Source organism: Rutidosis leptorrhynchoides, chromosome 7, assembly GCF_046630445.1.
Source record: "Rutidosis leptorrhynchoides isolate AG116_Rl617_1_P2 chromosome 7, CSIRO_AGI_Rlap_v1, whole genome shotgun sequence".
Lineage (NCBI taxonomy): Eukaryota > Viridiplantae > Streptophyta > Magnoliopsida > Asterales > Asteraceae > Rutidosis > Rutidosis leptorrhynchoides.
Window position 1 is genome coordinate 127,579,740 of NC_092339.1, and position 24,929 is coordinate 127,604,668.

At 34.6% G+C, this 24,929-nt stretch overlaps 1 protein-coding gene across 1 annotated transcript; it reads left to right on the forward strand.

Moving 5' to 3' along the window:
- Nucleotides 1–1,054: 1,054 nt before the first annotated feature.
- On the forward strand, nt 1,055–2,038 carry LOC139859594 (uncharacterized). The gene has a single exon (XM_071848375.1). It carries the CDS (start codon nt 1,055–1,057, stop codon nt 2,036–2,038), a length of 984 nt encoding a protein of 327 aa, XP_071704476.1.
- The last annotated feature ends 22,891 nt before the right edge of the window (nt 2,039–24,929 follow it).

Genomic DNA, 24,929 nt, shown 5'->3' on the forward strand with positions numbered 1-24,929 from the left:
CTAACATACTTAACTACTTGTATCGTGCATGAAACTTGACAAATTGATTCACATGCTATATTAATCGAGTCGTAACGAGCCATAGGACTAATTGAACATCTTTGACCCTTCGTGACTATCGTTATTGATACAACCTATTTGTTTAGGTCAAGACTAGCATTGTTTCTTGCACGTTTACTTGTCGAAGTACTTTGTGGTTCGTGCATACAAGGTGAGATCATAGTCCCACTTTTACTCTTTTTGAACTTACATTTGGGATGAGAAATGTTTCGTGTTGTATATGAAACATATTTGGGACGAACTTCCTCACGTAACTGATCGTAGTGAGGATGGTTATTATACCGATTAATCGGTATTTAGTTTATTTACTCGTGTTTTTTTTTTTATGTATTAGTGTTTTTTTTATGTACTCGTGTTTTTTTTATGTACTCGTTTTTTTTTATGTACTCATAGTTTAATTTTAATGTAAGCGTATTTTTATTAATTAATGTAATCGGTTTTTTTTTTTTTTAGCTTATAAATGTTATTTATATTTTAAGGTTTAAATAATAATAAAAAAATGGGTAAACTGGGATGGTGAAGTTTATGATTGTGAGGGTTTAATGAAAGGAATGTGAAAGAAATGTTAAAGTGTTTGTGATTATATGACGGGTAAAACTAGTGTTAAAACCTTGAATCATTGTGTGTGGCCTTAAGGTCACATGTGTGTGTTATCGCATGTGATTATAGTTGATTTCACATATGAAATTAGGTGTATTAGATTTAGATGTGATATTAGTCACATATGATCGGGTTGTTTTTAAACTTTTAATGTATATATGGTGTTGACCAGAAATAAACAATTAAAGAATTGTGTCATCACTTTGTGCACACAAGTAATACATTGACTTATTTCCTGATGTCTCTCAGAACTTTTCATTTGTTTGAACAAAAACAACATGCTAGTCACTACTTAGGATCATGGCATCCACTCCATCTTCTATTATATATACACACATTTGTTCAACTCACTTTAATACAATTTATTTTTTTAAGGATTTAGCGTTTTGTAGCAATGTCGACTGAGTTAGCTAATGAGAAAGAGAGACACATCTCTGTAGATCCCATATCAATGAAAGAAGTTGTCGAATATTCAAGTTCGGGGGCACCTAAACCTAAAATCGTCGATAGATCCTTGCCTTCGTTACCAAAAAAGAACAAGTTTCTTAGCGCTAGTCTCCCAAGCTCCGCTTGTTCATCCCCTCGCAGCGTTATCAATTCAAAGGCGAAAACCATATATCAAGACGAAGGCCACGAAAAAGGTTCAACCCATTCGGCTTCCTTAGGCAATCAACACTCTTTGGCTCTTTCTCGTCTTATTTCACTTCGCGAAAGCCGCTTGCAAAGAAGCAAGTCTTGTGGCGAAGGGAGACCTTCTATTCAATATGATGAGTTTGACCTCCGACAGACTACCCCCAAAAGTACCAGTAGTAGTATTAGTACTTCTAGTGCTGATAGTACACCCAGAGGTCAAACTACATCATTATATAACGACGATGAATACAAAAAATTCATCGTTTCAGAAAAACAAAACGAGGAAGAGTTCAAATGTGGAGCTCTTTGCTTGTTCTTGCCAGGGTTTGGTAAAGGTAAGCCGGTAAGAAGTAGAAGAGAGCAAGGACAACCACGAGAACTAGGACATGTGATTTCACATAGGGTATCTCTCGAGAAATTCGAATGTGGATCTTGGAGGTCGTCAGGGGTTATGAATGGGAGCGATTTTTCATCCAATATGTATTTCGATTTGCCATTAGAACTTATACAAACAAGTGGAAATGACGCTAATTTGCCAGTCAATTCCGCTTTTGTGTTTGATAAGGATCTGAAAGGAGTTCTTAAGACGAAAGGAGCAGGTGGAGAAAGGAAGTCGACAAATGATAGACGCCATGTACGCTTTTCAACATCTTCGCCTACAACATCACCATCTTCAAGTGTCACACCTCGTATGCATAAGGCTCAAGATGACTTCAGTTCATACTTAGAAGCTCAAAATGCTTAATGATATTCATATGTTTATTACATAAAAGCATAACTTATAAGAGTTTAATATAACGTTTGATTTTTGGTCGAGTCGGATGAAGGTCATCCAAACTGACTTGTTGGTAGTTAAATGACACTTTTTACCTCTTTTTAACTGTTAATATTTTACAATTAAGAATAAGAGAATTTTGCACAACTACATTGATCAAGTCAAAGTTCATCAGTTAAGGAAATTCCGGCTTTAGTGCAATAATGTCGGAGTTGTTATGGTCTATGAGGGACCTTTAGGTGGAGTTCCTATGATCTTTAGATCGAAGGAGATAACCAACCGCCATGTCCGATTGTAGGACATGCATTCTTAGATGTCCATATGATCCATAAGTTTACGACCTTATTCTCATTCACAATTCATATAAGCTCACTTCCTTAGAGATTGACAAGATTTTGTGACCCGAGCTATAATTCTCCATTTCCAACGACCCCTAAAATAATGGACATTGGTCTCTATTTATAGAAAATTAACTCATGTGCGGATGTGACCTTGATCATATCCCCTGCAACGCAAATGCATTGTGCAACATTATTTCTGAATGATACGTTGTATCTTTGACGTATTCAACTAAGTAGTACTCCATAGAATAAATCACTTGGGCTGTGCTCAAGTGACCAAGACTCCTAGTGACGTTGTAGGTCCCGGGTTCAATCATTGTCAATGTTTTCTTGAGGCTAATTAAAGATTTACAAAGGAAAGTGTTTTACCTCGCATTAGGGTCAAATCTATGTTTAAGCCCGTGAGTCACGAGATACCACTAGTTTAAAATTTTTTAATACAAAAGAAAGTGTTTTACCTCGTATTAGTTCAATCATCTTCAAGGGTTTCTTGTTAAAAAATAGTGAGAAAAAATGTAGTAGAAACATTAGCTCATAATATTCAAATTGGTTTTTGTATGTGTTAAATAATTTATGGTCGATTTGAGCAGCCCAATAGTTATTATAGTTCGGTACAAAAATGGGATTATCACCAAAATGCCCAAATATTTTTCACCCCTTGCACCAGAGCCAAAAAAAAAAAAAATTGACAAAATGCCCTCGCAAGGCGCAAGGTACCTTGCGTACAAACCGGCGCAAGTACGCAAGCACCCTTGCGTCCTTGCGCCTTTTTCTTATCAGGATAGGATTTTCAGGATAAGATTTCATTAGATTTTCTAGATTTTCATGGATAGAATTTCGATCCTATATAAAGAATGTCCCTGGAACTTGTAATTTATCATTTCCTAATAACTCATTCCAAAATAATTTCAGTGATTATTGGCTACACAAGGTACATTTTCAAGCATTTTTTTGCACTACTTAAGTATTTATGAATTGTGTTAATGAAGATAAATTTGTTGTTCATATATGTTGTGGGGGTTCTTTTGAGTATATTAACAACATTCTCATGTATTTACCCCTAGATTGTTTTAGAATTCGGCTAAAACTACCTGTTGCACCTATAAAACCAATGAATCAGAGAATATTATTAAAAAATATTCTTAAAAAAATACAAATGCCACCCAATTCACCTGTTTCAATGAGATACATTTATAACAACCATGTTTTTGATATTACGGATGATTATGAAGACTTTCAAGAGTTTTTACAATATGCAATTGTAAATGCTCCGATTGATATTTATGTTGTTGAGAAAGTACAAATGAATCTACCACAACGAAACCCAGAAACATACTCAACACAAGTCACTGAACCAAACCTTCATAATTTAGAAGCGGAGGTGGCATTATATATATATATATATATATATATATATATATATATATATATATATAAGTCACTGAACCAAACCTTCATAATTTAGAAGCGGAAGAGCCTGAAATGCCACCTCCAAACACTGAAGAGTTTGATATGTTTAACTATGGTGTTGAAAACGTATGTAAAATTAAAGAAGGAGACCACCCGTTTGAGATATCTGTTGTCGCATCTAGTGGTTCAGATGGAGAAAAAGACGGAGACGAAGACGAAGAAGATCAATATGAAGAAGAAAAGCAAGATTTATTCTGGAATATGCCACCTCTATTGAGTCAGCAAGAGCAGAAGCCTGAAATTACGACACAAACACCAACCACGTATAGGGTATCAGATTTAATTAAAGTTCGTCAAACTTTTTTGAACAAGGCCGAGTTCATAAATACTCTATTTACAAAATGTCTTGAAGAAAACTTCCAAATTAAGCCTGTAAAGACATACAAATCTCGATACACCGCTAATTGTGTGTTGCCAAACTGTGAATGGAAAATTAGTGCTTACAAAATACGGAACACTGAAAACTTTATGGTAAAGAAATTGCATGACGTACACACATGCTCACGCACACTAATTATGGGAAACAATAAACATGCCACCAAAAAGGTGTTGGGTAGTATGCTTGTGGATTCGTTCAAGTCTGCAAACCGGGAATACAAAGCAAATGATATACGTGCGGATATAGGACACCGGTTCGGTGTCAGCATATCTTACAATCAAGCATGGAGGGCCAAATGTCATACATTACAGATGCTTCGTGGCAGTGCTGAAGACTCGTTCCGAATGCTTCCCCTTTACCTATATAACATTAGGATCCACAACCCGGGAAGCGTAAGTAATTTGGTCACCGACAAAGAAGATAGATTTTTGATGTGTTACTATTCCCTTGGCGTAGTTGTAAGTATCGATAATCTCTCTCAATTTTTAACTTATAATTGACCTTATTATAATTGAACACTTTTAACCTGCTAAAATCTATGTAGGTTCGATCATTTGTTCAACATTGTCGCCCGGTAATCATCGTCGATGGTGCGCATTTGAAGGCAAGGTACTCGGGGACAAATTTAGTTGCCGTTGCGATGGATGGCAATAATGGAATTCTGCCATTGGCTTATGGAATTGGTGGCGGCGAGACAAACGAGGTTTGGTCATGGTTCTTAGGCAACCTAAGAGATCATTTAATGAGTTGTGGTATGAGTGATCGTATTTCAGAGCTTACTTTTATTTTTGATCGTGCTGCTTCAATAGCACATGGTGTTTCAACTGTGTTTCCTGAAGCGTTTCACTGTTTTTGCGCACGTCATTTGTTTGGAAGCATCAAAACTAAATCTAACAAATTCAAATATTTTGAATGGCATTATTGGAATATGGTGAAAGCTTACCGTGGGTCAGATTTTGAGGATCATCTTAGTGTATTTCGAAGAAGATTGAGAGCGTCTTACAATTATTTAGAACAAGTTGTGTAGTGACCCGAACTTTTCCATGTTTATATATATTAATTGAGATTGATATTTACATGATTAAATGTTTCCAACATGTTAAGCAATCAAACTTTTTAAGACTTGATTAATTGAAATATGTTTCATATAGACAATTGACCACCCAAGTTGACCGGTGATTCACGAACGTTAAAACTTGTAAAAACTATATTATGACATATATATGGATATATATATAGTTAACATGATACTATGATAAGTAAATATATCATTAAGTATATTAACAATGAACTACATATGTAAAAACAAGACTACTAACTTAATGATTTTTAAACGAGACATATATGTAACGATTATCGTTGTAAAGACATTTAATGTATATATATCATATTAAGAGATATTCATACATGATAATATCATGATAATATAATAATTTAAAATCTCATTTGATATTATAAACATTGGGTTAACAACATTTAACAAGATCGTTAACCTAAAGGTTTCAAAACAACACTTACATGTAACGACTAACGATGACTTAACGACTCAGTTAAAATGTATATACATGTAGTGTTTTAATATGTATTTATACACTTTTGAAAGACTTCAATACACTTATCAAAATACTTCTACTTAACAAAAATGCTTACAATTACATCCTCGTTCAGTTTCATCAACAATTCTACTCGTATGCACCCGTATTCGTACTCGTACAATACACAGCTTTTAGATGTATGTACTATTGGTATATACACTCCAATTATCAGCTCTTAGAAGCCCATGTGAGTCACCTAACACATGTGGGAACCATCATTTGGCAACTAGCATGAAATATCTCATAAAATTACAAAAATATGAGTAATCATTCATGACTTATTTACATGAAAACAAAATTACATATCCTTTATATCTAATCCATACACCAACGACCAAAAACACCTAAAAAAACTTTCATTCTTCAATTTTCTTCATCTAATTGATCTCTCTCAAGTTCTATCTTCAAGTTCTAAGTGTTCTTCATAAATTCTACAAGTTCTAGTTACATAAAATCAAGAATACTTTCAAGTTTGCTAGCTCACTTCCAATCTTGTAAGGTGATCATCCAACCTCAAGAAATCTTTGTTTCTTACAGTAGGTTATCATTCTAATACAAGGTAATAATCATATTCAAACTTTGGTTCAATTTCTATAACTATAACAATCTTATTTCAAGTGATGATCTTACTTGAACTTGTTTTCGTGTCATGATTCTGCTTCAAGAACTTCGAGCTATCCAAGGATCCGTTGAAGCTAGATCCATTTTTCTCTTTTCCGGTAGGTTTATCCAAGGAACTTAAGGTAGTAATGATGTTCATAACATCATTCAATTCGTACATATAAAGCTATCTTATTCGAAGGTTTAAACTTGTAATCACTAGAACATAGTTTAGTTAATTCTAAACTTGTTCGCAAACAAAAGTTAATCCTTATAACTTGACTTTTAAAATCAACTAAACACATGTTCTATATCTATATGATATGCTAACTTAATGATTTAAAACCTGGAAACACGAAAAACACCGTAAAACCGGATTTACGCCGTCGTAGTAACACCGCGGGCTGTTTTGGGTTAGTTAATTAAAAATTATGATAAACTTTGATTTAAAAGTTGTTATTCTGAGAAAATGATTTTTATTATGAACATGAAACTATATCCAAAAATTATGATTAAACTCAAAGTGGAAGTATGTTTTCTAAAATGGTCATCTAGACGTCGTTCTTTCGACTGAAATGACTACCTTTACAAAAACGACTTGTAACTTATTTTTCCGACTATAAACCTATACTTTTTCTGTTTATATTCATAAAATAGAGTTCAATATGAAACCATAGCAATTTGATTCACTCAAAACGGATTTAAAATGAAGAAGTTATGGGTAAAACAAGATTGGATAATTTTTCTCATTTTAGCTACGTGAAAATTGGTAACAAATCTATTCCAACCATAACTTAATCAACTTGTATTGTATATTATGTAATCTTGAGATACCATAGACACGTATACAATGTTTCGACCTATCATGTCGACACATCAATATATATTTAGGAACAACCATAGACACTCTATATGTGAATATTGGAGTTAGCTATACAGGGTTGAGGTTGATTCCAAAATATATATAGTTTGAGTTGTGATCAATACTGAGATACGTATACACTGGGTCGTGGATTGATTCAAGATAATATTTATCGATTTATTTCTGTACATCTAACTGTGGACAACTAGTTGTAGGTTACTAACGAGGACAGCTGACTTAATAAACTTAAAACATCAAAATATATTAAAAGTGTTGTAAATATATTTTGAACATACTTTGATATATATGTATATATTGTTATAGGTTCGTGAATCAACCAGTGGCCAAGTCTTACTTCCCGATGAAGTAAAAATCTGTGAAAGTGAGTTATAGTCCCACTTTTAAAATCTAATATTTTTGGGATGAGAATACATGCAGGTTTTATAAATGATTTACAAAATAGACACAAGTACGTGAAACTACATTCTATGGTTGAATTATCGAAATCGAATATGCCCCTTTTATAAAGTCTGGTAATCTAAGAATTAGGAAACAGACACCCTAATTGACGCGAATCCTAAAGATAGATCTATTGGGCCTAACAAACCCCATCCAAAGTACCGGATGCTTTAGTACTTCGAAATTTATATCATATCCGAAGGGTGTCCCGGAATGATGGGGATATTCTTATATATGCATCTTGTTAATGTCGGTTACCAGGTGTTCACCATATGAATGATTTTTATCTCTATGTATGGGATGTGTATTGAAATATGAAATCTTGTGGTCTATTATTACGATTTGATATATATAGGTTAAACCTATAACTCACCAACATTTTTGTTGACGTTTAAAGCATGTTTATTCTTAGGTGAATACTAAGAGCTTCCGCTGTTGCATACTAAAATAAGGACAAGATTTGGAGTCCATGTTTGTATGATATTGTGTAAAAACTGCATTCAAGAAACTGATTTCGATGTAACATATTTGTATTGTAAACCATTATGTAATGGTCGTGTGTAAACAGGATATTTTAGATTATCATTATTTGATAATCTACATAAAGCTTTTTAAACCTTTATTTATGAAATAAAGGTTATGGTTTGTTTTAAAATGAATGCAGTCTTTGAAAAACGTCTCATATAGAGGTCAAAACCTCGCAACGAAATCAATTAATATGGAACGTTTATAATCAATAAGAACGGGACATTTCAGTTGGTATCCGAGCGTTGGTCTTAGAGAACCAGAATTTTGCATTAGTGTGTCTTATCGAGTTTGTTAGGATGCATTAGTGAGTCTAGACTTCGACCGTGTTTACTTGAAAAATGATTGCTTAACAAATTTTGTTGGAAACTATATATTTTTAACATGTGAATATTATGTGATATATTAATCTCTTAACGCGTTTGATATTATGTGATAGATGTCTACCTCTAGAACAAGTCTCATTGACTCACCTAATAATAATGAAGAGTCAAATGTAAATTGGAATGATTCGTGGACTGATTCACAAGTTCCCGAAGAGGAACCGGAAGAAGAGTCGGAACCGGAAGAAGAATCGGAACCGGAAGAAGAATCGGAACCGGATGAAGAAATAGAACCGGTGGGGGAAATAATAAACGGTTAAGTAAAAGAAAATCCTCAATCAACCGACCAAGGTTAATTATGGTCAATGGTGTTTCCGCCAAGGAAGCAAAATATTGGGAGGATTACCAATTCTCCGATGAATCGGATTCTGACGAGAATTCCGATGATGTTATAGAAATTACCCCAACTTAATTTAAAAAGGCAAAAGAAAATAATAAGGGAAAGGGCATAAAAATAGAGAAATCTAATTCCAACCCCGATGAACTTTATATGTATCGTCAACCCCCGAAGTCTTTAAGTTGTAACAATGACCCGGGAACCTCTAAACCACCAGGTTTTTCTAAACCAATGTGGAAAACGACGGCTCGTATTAGGGGAACATCATATATCCCTAGAAACTTGGCAAAACGAACCAAAACCGAAGAAGAAGAAGAAACAAGCGAGTCGGAATAAGATAGTTGTATTCGTGTGGTGTAATATATGTAATATAGTGTGCTTATGCTTTATGATATATGTAAAAATTGCTTGTATTAATAAGTATTTTTTTTATGAATCTAACTCTTGTCTATTTTATAGTATAAAAACACAAAATGGATAGACAACCCAATATTTTAAGAGACCTACCCGGAGACATGATTGATGAAATCTTGTCTAGAGTCGGTCAGAATTCTTCGGCACAACTATTTAAGGCGAGATCAGTTTGTAAGACATTCGAAGAACGTTCCAAGAATGCCTTGGTTTATAAAAGGCTTTCGTTCGAAAGATGGGGGATATCACATTGGGAAATCCATAAGTTACGATGTGTTTACTTTGACGCATATATTGCGGGGAACCCAAATGCTATTTTACGCAATGGGTTAAGAAATTATTTTGACTCAATATATCCGAATATTGGACTTCGTGATTTAGAAAAAGCGGCTAACATGCAACATAAAGAAGTATGTTATGCTTACAGATTAGTAATGTTCGCTTCTCACCAAAGTGAGAACAAGAACATCGGGCTACAACTATTAAACAAAATGTTCCCACAAGTGACGGAGTCGGTAATTGGGGTAAGAAATGAGGTTTTTAGATTGTTACGGGACTGTTGGACATTACGTAACCCTCATCCCTTTGACGACGTTACAACACGCTGTCTTATCAACGGCCATAACGGTTATGTTCCACAAGACCAAGGATGGGAAGTAATCCTAGTAAAACCAGAATGCATGACTTGTTTCTGGACGTATGAATTACGTGTCTTTATTGCCTTTGCTGAACGACTTGTGTACTAGCTAGAATTATCTTCACAACCATCTTGTATCAAATTTATTGTGTGCTATATTCCATGCTATATGTAAAATAAGCGGTATTGTAAGTTTGTAAAAAATATTGTGTAAAAGTTTGAACGCGAAATATTATTATAATCAGTTTTTCATATAGAATTGTAGTAGTTGAATTGTATATTAGCTACTAAGTATGAACTTAACGGGTAGGTACTACCCAAATTTAAACTTATAAAATGCTAATATGAAGAAAAAGCTTTTATAAATGAGTTCATATTATGCTACGAAATACTATTAACTACTCTTAATATTCTGTATGATTAACTTGTTCCACTTGACTATTTTGAAGGAAATGGCACCGACTACTCGACACACCATGAATATGAATGAAGAGGAATTCCGTACTTTTCTAGCTTCAAACATAGCCGCAGTACAGGCTGCGCTACATACCAACAATAACCTTGGATCTAGCAGTACAGGAAATCGTGTAGGATGCACCTACAAAGAATTCACTGCCTGCAAACCTTTGGAATTTGATGGAACTGAAGGACCGATCGGATTGAAACGGTGGACCGAGAAGGTCGAATCGGTGTTTGCCATAAGTAAGTGTACTGAAGAGGACAAAGTGAAGTACGCTACGCATACCTTCACAGGTTCTGCGTTAACAAGGTGGAATACCTATCTAGAGCAAGTGGGACAAGACGATGCGTACGCACTACCGTGGTCAGCATTCAAGCACTTGATGAACGAGAAGTACCGTCCCAGAACAGAGGTCAATAAGCTCAAGACAGAACTTAGAGGGTTACGAACCCAAGGATTTGATATTACCACGTACGAAAGACGATTCACAGAATTTTGCCTATTGTGTCCGGGAGCATTCGAAGATGAGGAAGAGAAGATCGACGCGTTTGTGAAAGGATTACCGGAAAGAATCCAAGAAGATATAAGTTCACACGAGCCCGCCTCCATACAACAGGCATGTAGAATGGCTCACAAACTAGTGAACCAGATTGAAGAAAGAATTAAAGAACAGACTGCTGAAGAGGCCAATGTGAAGCAAGTCAAAAGAAAGTGGGAGGAAAACGGTGATAAGAATCACCAATACAACAACAACAGCAATTACAACAATAATCGCAACAATTATTCCAACAATCGTAACATCAATCGCAACTACAACAAACGGCCCAACAACAACAATAACAACAACAACAGCAACTACAACAATCATCCCAACAATAATAATAACCGCAACAACAACAACAATCAGAAGCAGCTATGCCAAAGGTGTGAAAAGTATCACTCGGGGTTCTGCACCAAATTTTGCAACAAGTGTAAAAGAAATGGTCATAGTGCGGCGAAGTGTGAGGTCTACGGACCAGGGGTTAATAGAACGAAAGGAACAAATGGTGTCGGAATGAGTAATGGCGGAGCAAGTAGTGTCGGAGCAAGTTATGCCAATGTAGTTTGTTATAAATGTGGAAAACCGGGCCACATTATTAGAAATTGCCCGAACCAGGAGAACACGAATGGACAAGGCCGCGGAAGAGTTTTCAATATTAATGCGGCAGAGGCACAGGAAGACCCGGAGCTTGTTACGGGTACGTTTCTTATTGACAATAAATCTGCTTACGTTTTATTTGATTCGGGTGCGGATAGAAGCTATATGAGTAGAGATTTTTGTGCTAAATTAAGTTGTCCATTGACGCCTTTGGATAGTAAATTTTTACTCGAATTAGCAAATGGTAAATTAATTTCAGCAGATAATATATGTCGGAATCGAGAAATTAAACTGGTTAGCGAAACATTTAAGATTGATTTGATACCAGTAGAGTTAGGGAGTTTTGATGTGATAATCTGTATGGACTGGTTGAAAGAAGTGAAAGCAGAGATCGTTTGTTACAAAAATGCAATTCGCATTATACGAGAAAAAGGAAAACCCTTAATGGTGTACGGAGAAAAGGGCAACACGAAGCTACATCTTATTAGTAATTTGAAGGCACAAAAACTAATAAGAAAAGGTTGCTATGCTGTTCTAGCACACGTCGAGAAAGTACAAACTGAAGAAAAGAGCATCAATGATGTTCCCATTGCAAAAGAATTTCCCGATGTATTTCCGAAAGAATTACCGGGATTACCCCCACATCGATCCGTTGAATTTCAAATAGATCTTGTACCAGGAGCTACACCAATAGCTCGTGCTCCTTACAGACTCGCACCCAGCGAGATGAAAGAACTGCAAAGCCAATTACAAGAACTTTTAGAGTGTGGTTTCATTCGACCAAGCACATCACCGTGGGGAGCTCCTGTTTTGTTTGTCAAGAAGAAAGATGGTACATTCAGGTTGTGTATCGACTACCGAGAGTTGAACAAACTTACCATCAAGAACCGCTACCCACTACCGAGAATCGACGACTTATTTGATCAACTACAAGGCTCGTCTGTTTATTTAAAGATTGACTTACGTTCCGGGTATCATCAAATGCAGGTGAAAGAAGATGATATTCCAAAGACTGCTTTCAGAACACGTTACAGTCATTACGAGTTTATGGTCATGCCGTTTGGTTTAACTAATGCACCAGCTGTGTTCATGGACCTTATGAACCGAGTGTGTGGACCATACCTTGACAAGTTTGTCATTGTTTTCATTGATGACATACTTATTTACTCAAAGAATGACCAAGAACACGGTGAACATTTGAGAAAGGTGTTAGAAGTATTGAGGAAGGAAGAATTGTACGCTAAGTTTTCAAAGTGTGCATTTTGGTTGGAAGAAGTTCAATTCCTCGGTCACATAGTGAACAAAGAAGGTATTAAGGTGGATCCGGCAAAGATAGAAACTGTTGAAAAGTGGGAAACCCCGAAAACTCCGAAACACATACGCCAGTTTTTAGGACTAGCTGGTTACTACAGAAGGTTCATCCAAGACTTTTCCAGAATAGCAAAACCCTTGACTGCATTAACGCATAAAGGGAAGAAATTTGAATGGAATGATGAACAAGAGAAAGCGTTTCAGTTATTGAAGAAAAAGCTAACTACGGCACCTATATTGTCATTGCCTGAAGGGAATGATGATTTTGTGATTTATTGTGACGCATCAAAGCAAGGTCTCGGTGGTGTATTAATGCAACGAACGAAGGTGATTGCTTATGCGTCTAGACAATTGAAGATTCACGAACAAAATTATACGACGCATGATTTGGAATTAGGCGCGGTTGTTTTTGCATTAAAGACTTGGAGGCACTACTTATATGGGGTTAAAAGTATTATATATACCGACCACAAAAGTCTTCAACACATATTTAATCAGAAACAACTGAATATGAGGCAGCGAAGGTGGATTGAATTGTTGAATGATTATGACTTTGAGATTCGTTACCACCCGGGGAAGGCAAATGTAGTAGCCGATGCCTTGAGCAGGAAGGACAGAGAACCCATTAGAGTAAAATCTATGAATATAATGATTCATAATAACCTTACTACTCAAATAAAGGAGGCGCAATAAGGAGTTTTAAAAGAGGGAAATTTAAAGGATGAAATACCCAAAGGATCGGAGAAGCATCTTAATATTCGGGAAGACGGAACCCGGTATAGGGCTGAAAGGATTTGGGAACCAAAATTTGGAGATATGAGAGAAATGGTACTTAGAGAAGCTCATAAAACCAGATACTCAATACATCCTGGAACGGGGAAGATGTACAAGGATCTCGAGAAACATTTTTGGTGGCCGGGTATGAAAGCCGATGTTGCTAAATACGTAGGAGAATGTTTGACGTGTTCTAAGGTCAAAGCTGAGCATCAGAAACCATCAGGTATACTTCAACAACCCGAAATCCCGGAATGGAAATAGGAAAACATTACCATGGATTTCATCACTAAATTGCCAAGGGCTGCAAGTGGTTTTGATACTATTTGGGTAATAGTTGATCGTCTCACCAAATCAGCACACTTCCTGCCAATAAGAGAAGATGACAAGATGGAGAAGTTAGCACGACTGTATTTGAAGGAAGTCGTCTCCAGACATGGAATACCAATCTCTATTATCTCTGATAGGGATGGTAGATTTATTTCAAGATTCTGGCAGACATTACAGCAAGCATTAGGAACTCGTCTAGACATGAGTACTGCCTATCATCCACAAATCGATGGGCAGAGCGAAAGGACGATACAAACGCTTGAAGACATGCTACGAGCATGTGTTATTGATTTCAGAAACAGTTGGGATCGACATCTACCGTTAGCAGAATTTTCCTACAACAACAGCTACCATTCAAGCATTGAGATGGAGCCGTTTGAAGCACTTTATGGTAGAAAGTGCAGGTCTCTGATTTATTGGAGTGAAGTGGGGGATAGACAGATTACGGGTCCGGAGATTATACAAGAAACTACCGAGAAGATCATCCAAATTCAACAACGGTTGAAAACCGCCCAAAGTCGACAAAAGAGCTACGCTGACATTAAAAGAAAAGATATAGAATTTGAAATTGGAGAGATGGTCATGCTTAAAGTTGCATCTTGGAAAGGCGTTGTTCGATTTGGTAAACGAGGGAAATTAAATCCAAGGTATATTGGACCATTCAAGATTATTGATCGTGTCGGACCAGTAGCTTACCGACTTGAGTTACCTCAACAACTCGCGGCTGTACATAACACTTTCCACGTCTCGAATTTGAAGAAATGTTTTTCTAAAGAAGATCTCACTATTCCGTTAGATGAAATCCAAATCAACGAAAAACTTCAATTCATCGAAGAACCCGTCGAAATAATGGATCGTGAGGTTAAAAGACTTAAGCAAAACAAGATACCAATTGTTAAGGTTCGATGGAATGCTCGTAGAGGACCCGAGTTCACCTGGGAGCGTGAAGATCAGATGAAGAAAAAATACCCGCATCTATTTCCAGAAGATTCGTCAACACCTTCAACAGCTTAAAATTTCGGGACGAAATTTATTTAACGGGTAGGTACTGTAGTGACCCGAACTTTTCCATGTTTATATATATTAATTGAGATTAATATTTACATGATTAAATATTTCCAACATGTTAAGCAATCAAACTTGTTAAGACTTGATTAATTGTAATATGTTTCATATAGACAATTGACCACCCAAGTTGACCGGTGATTCACGAACGTTAAAACTTGTAAAAACTATATGATGACATATATATGGATATATATATATATAGTTAACATGATACTATGATAAGTAAACATATCATTAAGTATATTAACAATGAACTACATATGTAAAAACAAGACTACTAACTTAATGATTTTTAAACGAGACATATATGTAACGATTATCGTTGTAAAGACATTTAATGTATATATATCATATTAAGAGATATTCATACATGATAATATCATGATAATATAATAATTTAAAATCTCATTTGATATTATAAACATCGGGTTAACAACATTTAACAAGATCGTTAACCTAAAGGTTTCAAAACAACACTTACATGTAACGACTAACGATGACTTAACGACTCAGTTAAAATGTATATACATGTAGTGTTTTAATATGTATTTATACACTTTTGAAAGACTTCAATACACTTATCAAAATACTTCTACTTAACAAAAATGCTTATGATAATGCTAAAAACGAACATATATTTCATAGCATTATTCCTCAAGAAAGACAAGCTTTTAGTTGCAATTGTTCTATTTACAAGTGATATTCGTTTAAATAATAAAAGGTGAAGACAAAAGACAGATTCGACGAATTGAAGACGCAAACGACCAAAAAGCTCAAAAGTACAAAAGACAATAACAAGGAGTTCCAATTATTGATAAGAAACGTCTCGAAATTACAAGAGTACAAGATTCAAAACGCAAAGTACAAGATATTAAATTGTACGCAAGGACGTTCGAAAATCCGGAACCGGGACCAGAGTCAACTCTTAACGCTCGACGCAACGGACTAAAAATTACAAGTTAACTATGTATATAAATATAATATAATATATAATTAATTATATTAATTATATATATATTATATTTATAAATAAAAAAACCGTCGGCAGAGAAACTCCAAGGACTGAGCTGTAAAATTAACCTCCGCGACTCGCGGAGTTTGAAGAGTATTTTGCCGCGAGTCGCGGAGCCCCAAATTTCAACTCTGGCTATAAAGCCAACCGAATTCTGATCAAAATCATCAATCTTTTTCTTCTCTTATCATACGTAAAATTTATATATATATATAATTTATATTTTAATTTTAATTTTAATTCTAATAATAAGGGTATGTTAGCGAATGTTGTAAGGGTGTAAGTCGAAATTCTGTCCGTGTAACGCTACGCTATTTTTAATCATTGTAAGTTATGTTCAACCTTTTTACATTAATGTCTCGTAGCTAAGTTATTATTATGCTTATTTAAAACGAAGTAATCATGATGTTGGGCTAATTACTAAAATTGGGTAATTGGGCTTTGTACCATAATTGGGGTTTGGACAAAAGAACGACACTTGTGGAAATTAGACTATGGGCTATTAATGGGCTTTATATTTGTTTAATTAAATGAAAGTTTGTTAATGTTAATATAAAGATTTACAATTGGGCGTTCCTATAAATTACCATATACACTCGATCGGACACGATGGGCGGGGTATTTATATATACGAATAATCGTTCATTTAACCGGACACGGGAATGGATTAATAGCCACTAGAATAATTAAAACAGGGGTGAAATTACATTCAAGGGTAATTGGTGTAATTGTTAACAAAGTAGTAAAACCTTGATTTACACGCAGTCGATAACCTGGTGTATTCATTAAACAAAGTATTAAAACCTTGTTACAATTCGAATCCCCAATTAGTTGGAATATTTAACTTCGGGTATAATAATAATTTGACAAGGACACTCGCAATTTATATTTATGACTGATGGACTGTTATGGACAAAATCCAGACGGACATATTAAATAATCCAGGACAAAGGACAATTAACCCATGGGCATAAAACTAAAATCAACACGTCAAACATCATGATTACGGAAGTTTAAATAAGCATAATTCTTTTATTTCATATTTAATTTCCTTTGTTTTACATTTAATTGCACTTCTAATTATCGCACTTTTATTTATTGTTATTTAATCGCACTTTTAATTATCGTACTTTTTAATTATCGCAATTTTATTTTATCGCACTTTTATTATTCGCAATTTCATTATCGTTATTTACTTTACGCTTTAAATTAAGTCTTTTATTTATTCAATATTTTACATTAGGTTTTAACTGCGACTAAAGTCTTAAAATCGACAAACCTGTCATTAAACGGTAAAAACCCCCCCTTTATAATAATAATATTACTTATATATATATTTGTATTTTTATAAAAGTAAACTAATATAGCGTTGAGCTTTGTTTAAAGATTTCCCTGTGGAACGAACCGGACTTACTAAAAACTACACTACTGTACGATTAGGTACACTGCCTATAAGTGTTGTAGCAAGGTTTAAGTATATCCATTCTATAAATAAATAAATATCTTGTGTAAAATTGTATCGTATTTAATAGTGTTTTCTGCTAAAATTAATAACTATTTTATATACACCTCGCATAACACCAAGTATTTTTGGCGCCGCTGCTGGGGAACTATCTTAAAAGCCGGAAGCGCAACGCTAATATAAAAAAAAAAAGATTTTTTGTTTACTTTTATTAAAATTCGCTTTTGTAAAAATACGTTTTAATTATTCAAAAATATAAAAAGAAAAAACAAAAATATAAGTATTTTTTTTAAGATTTTGTTAAATATTTAAGTTTTATAAGTTTCTTTATTTTTATTTTAGTTTATAAAAATATAAGTTTAATTTTAATATCTTTTATTTATATAAAAATTAAAAACAGAAAACAGAAAATTAAATAAATAAATAAAGAAAAAAACGCGTTGAAGATAAAACCTGTCAGCTAAAATTCTGAACCCCGCGACTCGCGGGGTTTTCTTTATAAATTACCGCAACTCGCGGAGGCTACCTGACGCACGGACAATAACCCTAAACCAGCATTAATTACGAATTATTATTAATTATTAATAATATAAACCCTAATTATGTATTATTATTATTATTATTTTTATTTTTACTTTTACTTTTTATTTATTTTATATTTTGTTTAATTAGTTTTATTAAAATTGTAAAATTAATAGTTTAATAAAATAAATAATATAAAAATAATATTTTTATAAAAATTGTAATTTTTACAACTTTTTGTATATTTTTATATTTTGTACCTTTTTAATTGTTGTAGCGTAATATTTGTATTTTTTAGCTCATATTTAATTTTAAACTTAGTTTTTGCTATAGTTATTTTTACTCCTAGATTTTTAGGTTTTGCCGTAGAATTCCTTAAGTGTTTTTTTTAGACTAAGATTTAGGTACTTTAGAATTTTGCGACGCCTTTTTAAGTTTTAGTTTCTTTTTAAGTTATTTCCATTTGGGATTTAGTTTTTCCTGTAAGCTTTAATATTTTTAGACACCTTTTACTATGTACCAATTATCATTCCAATTAGTAATATCAATTTGCGATTATAATTTTAAGTTAGTTGTAGTAATAAGGTTAGGTTAGTCAAATATTTTTAAGTTTTTATAAGTTTCTTTTATTTTTCCATCACCTTTTATTTTTCAACCATTTTTTTTTCTTTTTCAACCTTTTTCGACGAACTCTTTTTCTCTCTTATTTCTCGCCATTCTAGTTTTTAGGACTTAGAATTTTTTCTACTTCTTATCTAAATTTCTTAAAATTACGAAAATTTATTTAAGTGGTTAAATTAATAGACATCAAAATTTTCTGGTTCGTAGTAATAGTTGGATTTGTACGTGGACCGGGTTATTGGAGCCAAACAGTCCTCAATTATATTGAGACCAAACGAATCCTGCCCCTCTGCTGAATCTTTTGGCTATTCAAAACGTGGGCAAAATCAGGAAAGTCTATTAATTGGATAACTTATTATAATTTTTCTTTCCTTTTTAAAAAACTAATAGGATATTCAGTGAATGCACCGAGCAAGACGTTCATCACCTTTTGTACGTTCACCACCTGTAACTCGATCAAGACATCGTTTAACAAATATAACCGCCGTTGATTTTTCTTTAGAATCGTCATCCAGTCAACCAAGTACTTCAGTTCAAATTTCCGATAATCCATTTTTTGAACCCAACCTCACAATTGAGAATCCAGAGAATATTCAGGAACGGTTCGTAGATCCTGAACCATTAAGCTTTCCTCCGGAGCCACCAATCATTCAAACAGAGATTGTTGAGGAACGAACCATTAAATCAGAATCATCTAGTGATACCGATTCAACAAATTCAATTATGGAGAATCTGGAACCTTTAAGTATGGAAGACCGAATGAGAGCTAAACGCACTGGCCAAGGTCACGCAATTACTCATCCAGACATTAATGCGCCAGATTATGAAATCAAAGGACAAATTCTACACATGGTGACTAATCAATGCCAATTTAGTGGTGCGCCGAAGGAAGATCCAAATGAACATCTACGTACCTTTAATAGGATCTGCACACTATTTAAAATACGAGAAGTGGAGGATGAACAGATATATCTCATGTTATTTCCCTGGACTTTAAAGGGAGAAGCCAAAGATTGGTTGGAATCGTTACCTGAAGGGGCGATCGATACATGGGACGTTTTAATTGACAAATTTCTTAAACAATTCTTTCCTGCATCTAAAGCCGTAAGACTTCAAGCAGAAATTGTTACGTTCACACAAAAACCAAATGAAACTCTATATGAGGCGTGGACAAGATATGGAAAGTTATTAAGAGGATGTCCGCAACATGGTTTAGACACCTGTCAAATAGTACAAATATTCTACCAAGGATGCGACATCACTACAAGAAAAGACATAGATATAGCAGCTGGTGGTTCTATTATGAAGAAAACCGAAACTGATGCTTACAAAATTATTGATAATACTGCTTCCCACTCACATGAGTGGCACCAAGAAAAAGATATCATTAGATCATCTAAAGCAGTTAGAGCCGATTCTAGCCATGACTTAGATTCCATTTCCGCAAAGATAGATGCTGTGGAACGACGAATGGAAAAGATGACTAAAGATATTCACTCAATACGAATTAGTTGTGAGCAGTGTGGAGGACCACATTTGACAAAAGATTGTCTCAGTATTGAATTAACAATGGAACAAAGAGAGAATATTTCATACATAAACCAAAGGCCTGGAAATAATTATCAGAATAATTATCAACCGCCAAGACCGATTTACAATCAAAACCAGAATTATAACCGAAATATTCCATACAACAACCAACAAGTTCCTAGCAATCAACAAGTATCCAATAATACTTACAATCAGCAAAGACCTAATTTTCAAAACAAACCACCCCAACAACCCGATGATAAAAAGCCGAATTTAGAAGATATGATGACGAAGCTAGTTGAAACTCAAACACAGTTTTTCACATCTCAGAAACAAACCAATGAACAAAATGCTCAAGCATTTAGAAATCAACAAGCTTCTATTCAAAATCTGGAACAAGAAGTAAGTAACCTAGCAAGGTTAATAGGTGAAAGAAAACCGGGAAGTTTACCAAGCGATACAAATGCTAACCCCCGGAATGAAACAGCTAAAGCCATTACCACAAGAAGTGGTACAACACTTAAACCACCTGAAATACCTGTAACTTCTGATGAAACTATTCCTACTCCACAAGAACCACAACCTGATCAAGATAAGGAAAAAGAACCGGTAGTTGAAAAGGTTAATGAAAATAACACAGTTAAGGATAAACCTTATGTTAAACCATACCAACCACCACTTCCTTATCCGAGTAAAATGAAGAAAGAGAAACTTGAAGCCGAGCAATCCAAATTCTTGGATATGTTTAAACAGATAAATGTAAATCTTCCTTTCATTGATGTGATTTCAGGAATGCCTAGATATGCTAAATTCTTGAAAGATCTAATCTCAAATAGAAAGAAAATGGAAGAACTCTCGGCTGTTACTATGAATGCTAATTGTTCAGCAGTGCTGTTGAATAAGATACCAGAAAAACTATCTGATCCAGGAAGTTTCACAATTCCATGTTTTCTGGGTAGTCTTAGTTCAATAGAAGCATTGGCAGACTTAGGTGCTAGTATAAATCTAATGCCGTATTCACTATACACTAAACTAGACCTTGGAGAATTGAAACCAACCAGAATAAGCATACAACTAGCCGATAGATCAATAAAATATCCTAGAGGGATAATGGAGAACATGCTAGTTAAAGTTGGTACTTTAGTATTTCCAGTAGATTTTGTTGTTTTAGACATGGAAGAAGATTCTCAAGTTCCTCTCATATTAGGAAGACCATTCTTAAACACGGCTAAAGCAATGATAGACGTGTTCGGTAAGAAACTGACCCTAAGTATAGAGGATGAGAGTGTTACCTTTTCAGTTGATAGAGCAATGCAACAACCACAATCTGCAGATGATACATGTTATTATATTCAAACTATAGATGCACATGCAGAATTATTAGAAGAATTTCCAGAATTACAAGGAACAGGAGAATGTTCTTTAGGAGAAGGTAATGAACCAATTGATGAAGCTGAAATGTTAGCTACACTTATAGCTAATGGATATGAACCAACAACAGAAGAAATTCAAATGCTAAAAGAAGAAGACAGATATCGATATAAATCATCGATAGAAGAACCTCCGAAATTAGAGTTAAAGCCACTTCCAAACCATTTGGAATACGCTTATTTACATGGTGAATCTGAATTACCTGTAATAATATCGTCTTCTCTTACTGAAAATGAGAAATCACAACTCATTTCTGTGTTGAAAGCTCATAAACCAGCCATTGCATGGAAGATTCATGATATTAAAGGAATAAGTCCTTCGTATTGCACACATAAAATCCTTATGGAAGAAGGTCATAAAACGTATGTGCAACGCCAACAAAGACTAAATCCTAATATGCAAGATGTAGTTAAGAAAGAGATTATTAAACTGCTAGATGCAGGTTTGATATATTCAATTTCTGATAGTCCATGGGTAAGCCCAGTTCAATGCGTACCTAAGAAGGGTGGCATGACTGTCATTACAAATGAGAAAAATGAGCTTATTCCTACTAGGACTGTAACAGGATGGCGTGTATGTATTGATTATAGAAAATTAAATGACGCCACCAGAAAAGATCACTTTCCCTTACCTTTCATAGATCAAATGTTGGAAAGATTAGCCGGAAATAGTTACTATTGTTTTCTAGATGGATTTTCCGGATATTTTCAAATTCCAATAGCACCCGAGGACCAAGAGAAAACCACATTCACGTGCCCTTATGGTACTTTTGCTTAGAAAAGAATGCCATTTGGACTTTGTAACGCCCCTGCAACCTTTCAAAGGTGTATGATGGCTATTTTTCATGACATGATAGAAGAATGCATGGAAGTATTCATGGATGACTTTTCAGTCTTCGGTGATACATTTAAATCATGTCTAGTTAATCTGGAACGAATGCTAATTAGATGCGAAAAATCAAATCTAGTACTTAATTGGGAGAAATGCCATTTCATGGTTAAAGAAGGCATCGTTCTTGGACATAAAATTTCAAAAGAAGGGATTGAAGTGGATAGAGCTAAAGTAGATGTAATTGCTAAACTTCCACATCCCACAAATGTTAGAGGAGTTAGGAGTTTTCTAGGGCATGCCGGTTTTTACCGACGTTTCATAAAAGATTTTTCTAAAATTGCCACTCCTATGAATAAACTCCTAGAAAAGGATGCGCCATTCATATTTTCAGATGAGTGTATCAAATCTTTTAATATTCTTAAAGAAAAACTCACTAATGCACCAATCATGATAACACCAAATTGGAATCTACCATTTGAACTAATGTGCGATGCAAGTGATTTTGCAATGGGAGCCGTTTTAGGACAAAGGATTGAAAAACGATTTCAACCTATATATTATGCTAGTAAGACATTACAAGGAGCACAAACAAACTATACAACTACTGAAAAAGAACTCCTTGCTATTGTCTTTGCTTTTGACAAATTTCGATCATATCTCGTTCTAGCAAAAACGGTGGTCTATACCGACCATTCTGCTCTTAGATACCTATTTTCAAAACAAGATGCTAAACCAAGATTAATCCGTTGGATCTTACTCTTACAAGAGTTTGATATTGAAATCCGAGATAAAAGAGGAGCAGAAAATCTCGCCGCTGATCATCTTTCTCGTCTTGAAAATCCCGAATTAGAAGTTCTAAATGAATCGGCCATACAAGACAACTTTCCTGATGAATATCTATTGAAGATAGATTATAAAGAAATCCCATGGTTTGCAGACTATGCAAATTATTTAGTATGTGGATTCCTTGAAAAAGGATTATCGTACCAAAAACGAAAGAAATTCTTCAGTGATATAAAACACTATTTCTGGGAAGATCCACATCTGTTTAAAAGTTGTCCCGATGGAATAATACGCCGATGTGTATTTGGAGATGAAGCTAGTAAAATTTTAAACCATTGTCACACAGGACCAACAGGAGGGCATTATGGGCCTCAACTAACAGCAAGAAAAGTTTATGAAGCTGGATTCTATTGGCCTACAATTTACAAAGACGCACACCTTCTTTGCAAATCCTGTGATGCATGTCAAAGGGCCGGAAAAATAAGTCAACGTGATGAAATGCCACAAAATGTCATCCAAGTATGTGAAGTATTTGACATTTGGGGTATTGACTTTATGGGTCCATTTCCAAAATCTCATAATAATCTATATATACTCGTAGCCATTGATTATGTATCTAAATGGGCGGAAGCACAAGCTCTCCCAACTAACGATGCACGAGTTGTAGTCAACTTTTTAAAACGTCTTTTTTCAAGGTTTGGAACACCGAAAGCTTTAATAAGTGATCGGGGTACTCATTTCTGTAATAATCAACTTGAGAAAGTTCTTAAAAGATATGGAGTAACTCATAAAATCTCCACCGCATATCATCCACAAACAAGTGGACAAGTTGAAAATACCAACCGAGCTTTAAAACGTATTCTAGAGAAAACCGTAGGATCAAATACGAAGGAATGGTCCATTAAATTGGAGGATGCACTCTGGGCTTTTAGAACAGCCTACAAAACTCGAATTGGAACCACACCTTTTAGACTTGTTTATGGAAAAGCATGTCATCTTCCAGTAGAAATTGAACACAAAGCATTTTGGGCTTTGAAGACATGTAATCTTGATTTACATGAAGCCGGACGTCTACGATTAAGTCAACTAAACGAATTAGAAGAATTAAGACATGAAGCATACGAAAATTCGTTAATCTATAAAGAAAGAACGAAGAAATGGCATGATAAAAGAATCAGAAGTTCAAAGGAATTTAAAGAAGGAGACAGAGTTCTTCTTTTCAATTCACGATTCAAGCTATTTCCTGGAAAATTGAAATCAAGATGGTCTGGACCATTCATAGTCAAAAGAGTTTTCCCATACGGAACGATAGAATTAATAAATTCAAATGGGATTGAATTTAAAGTTAATGGTCACAGAGTTAAACATTACATACATGGTCCGATGGAAGTCGACAACGAAGTTAATCACAATTTCGACACCACAGCTAACTAAGTGTGGGGAGAATCAAGTCTTTAAAGGATAATATGTATTTCTGTTAGAGTTAGATTGTCTGTTTTCGTGTAGTTCTCGAAAATGGAACACGTATGGTCTTTCCCTAGCAGACCCTAAAGAACTAGTCTTCTCCCCCCATTCTGAATTTTTATTTT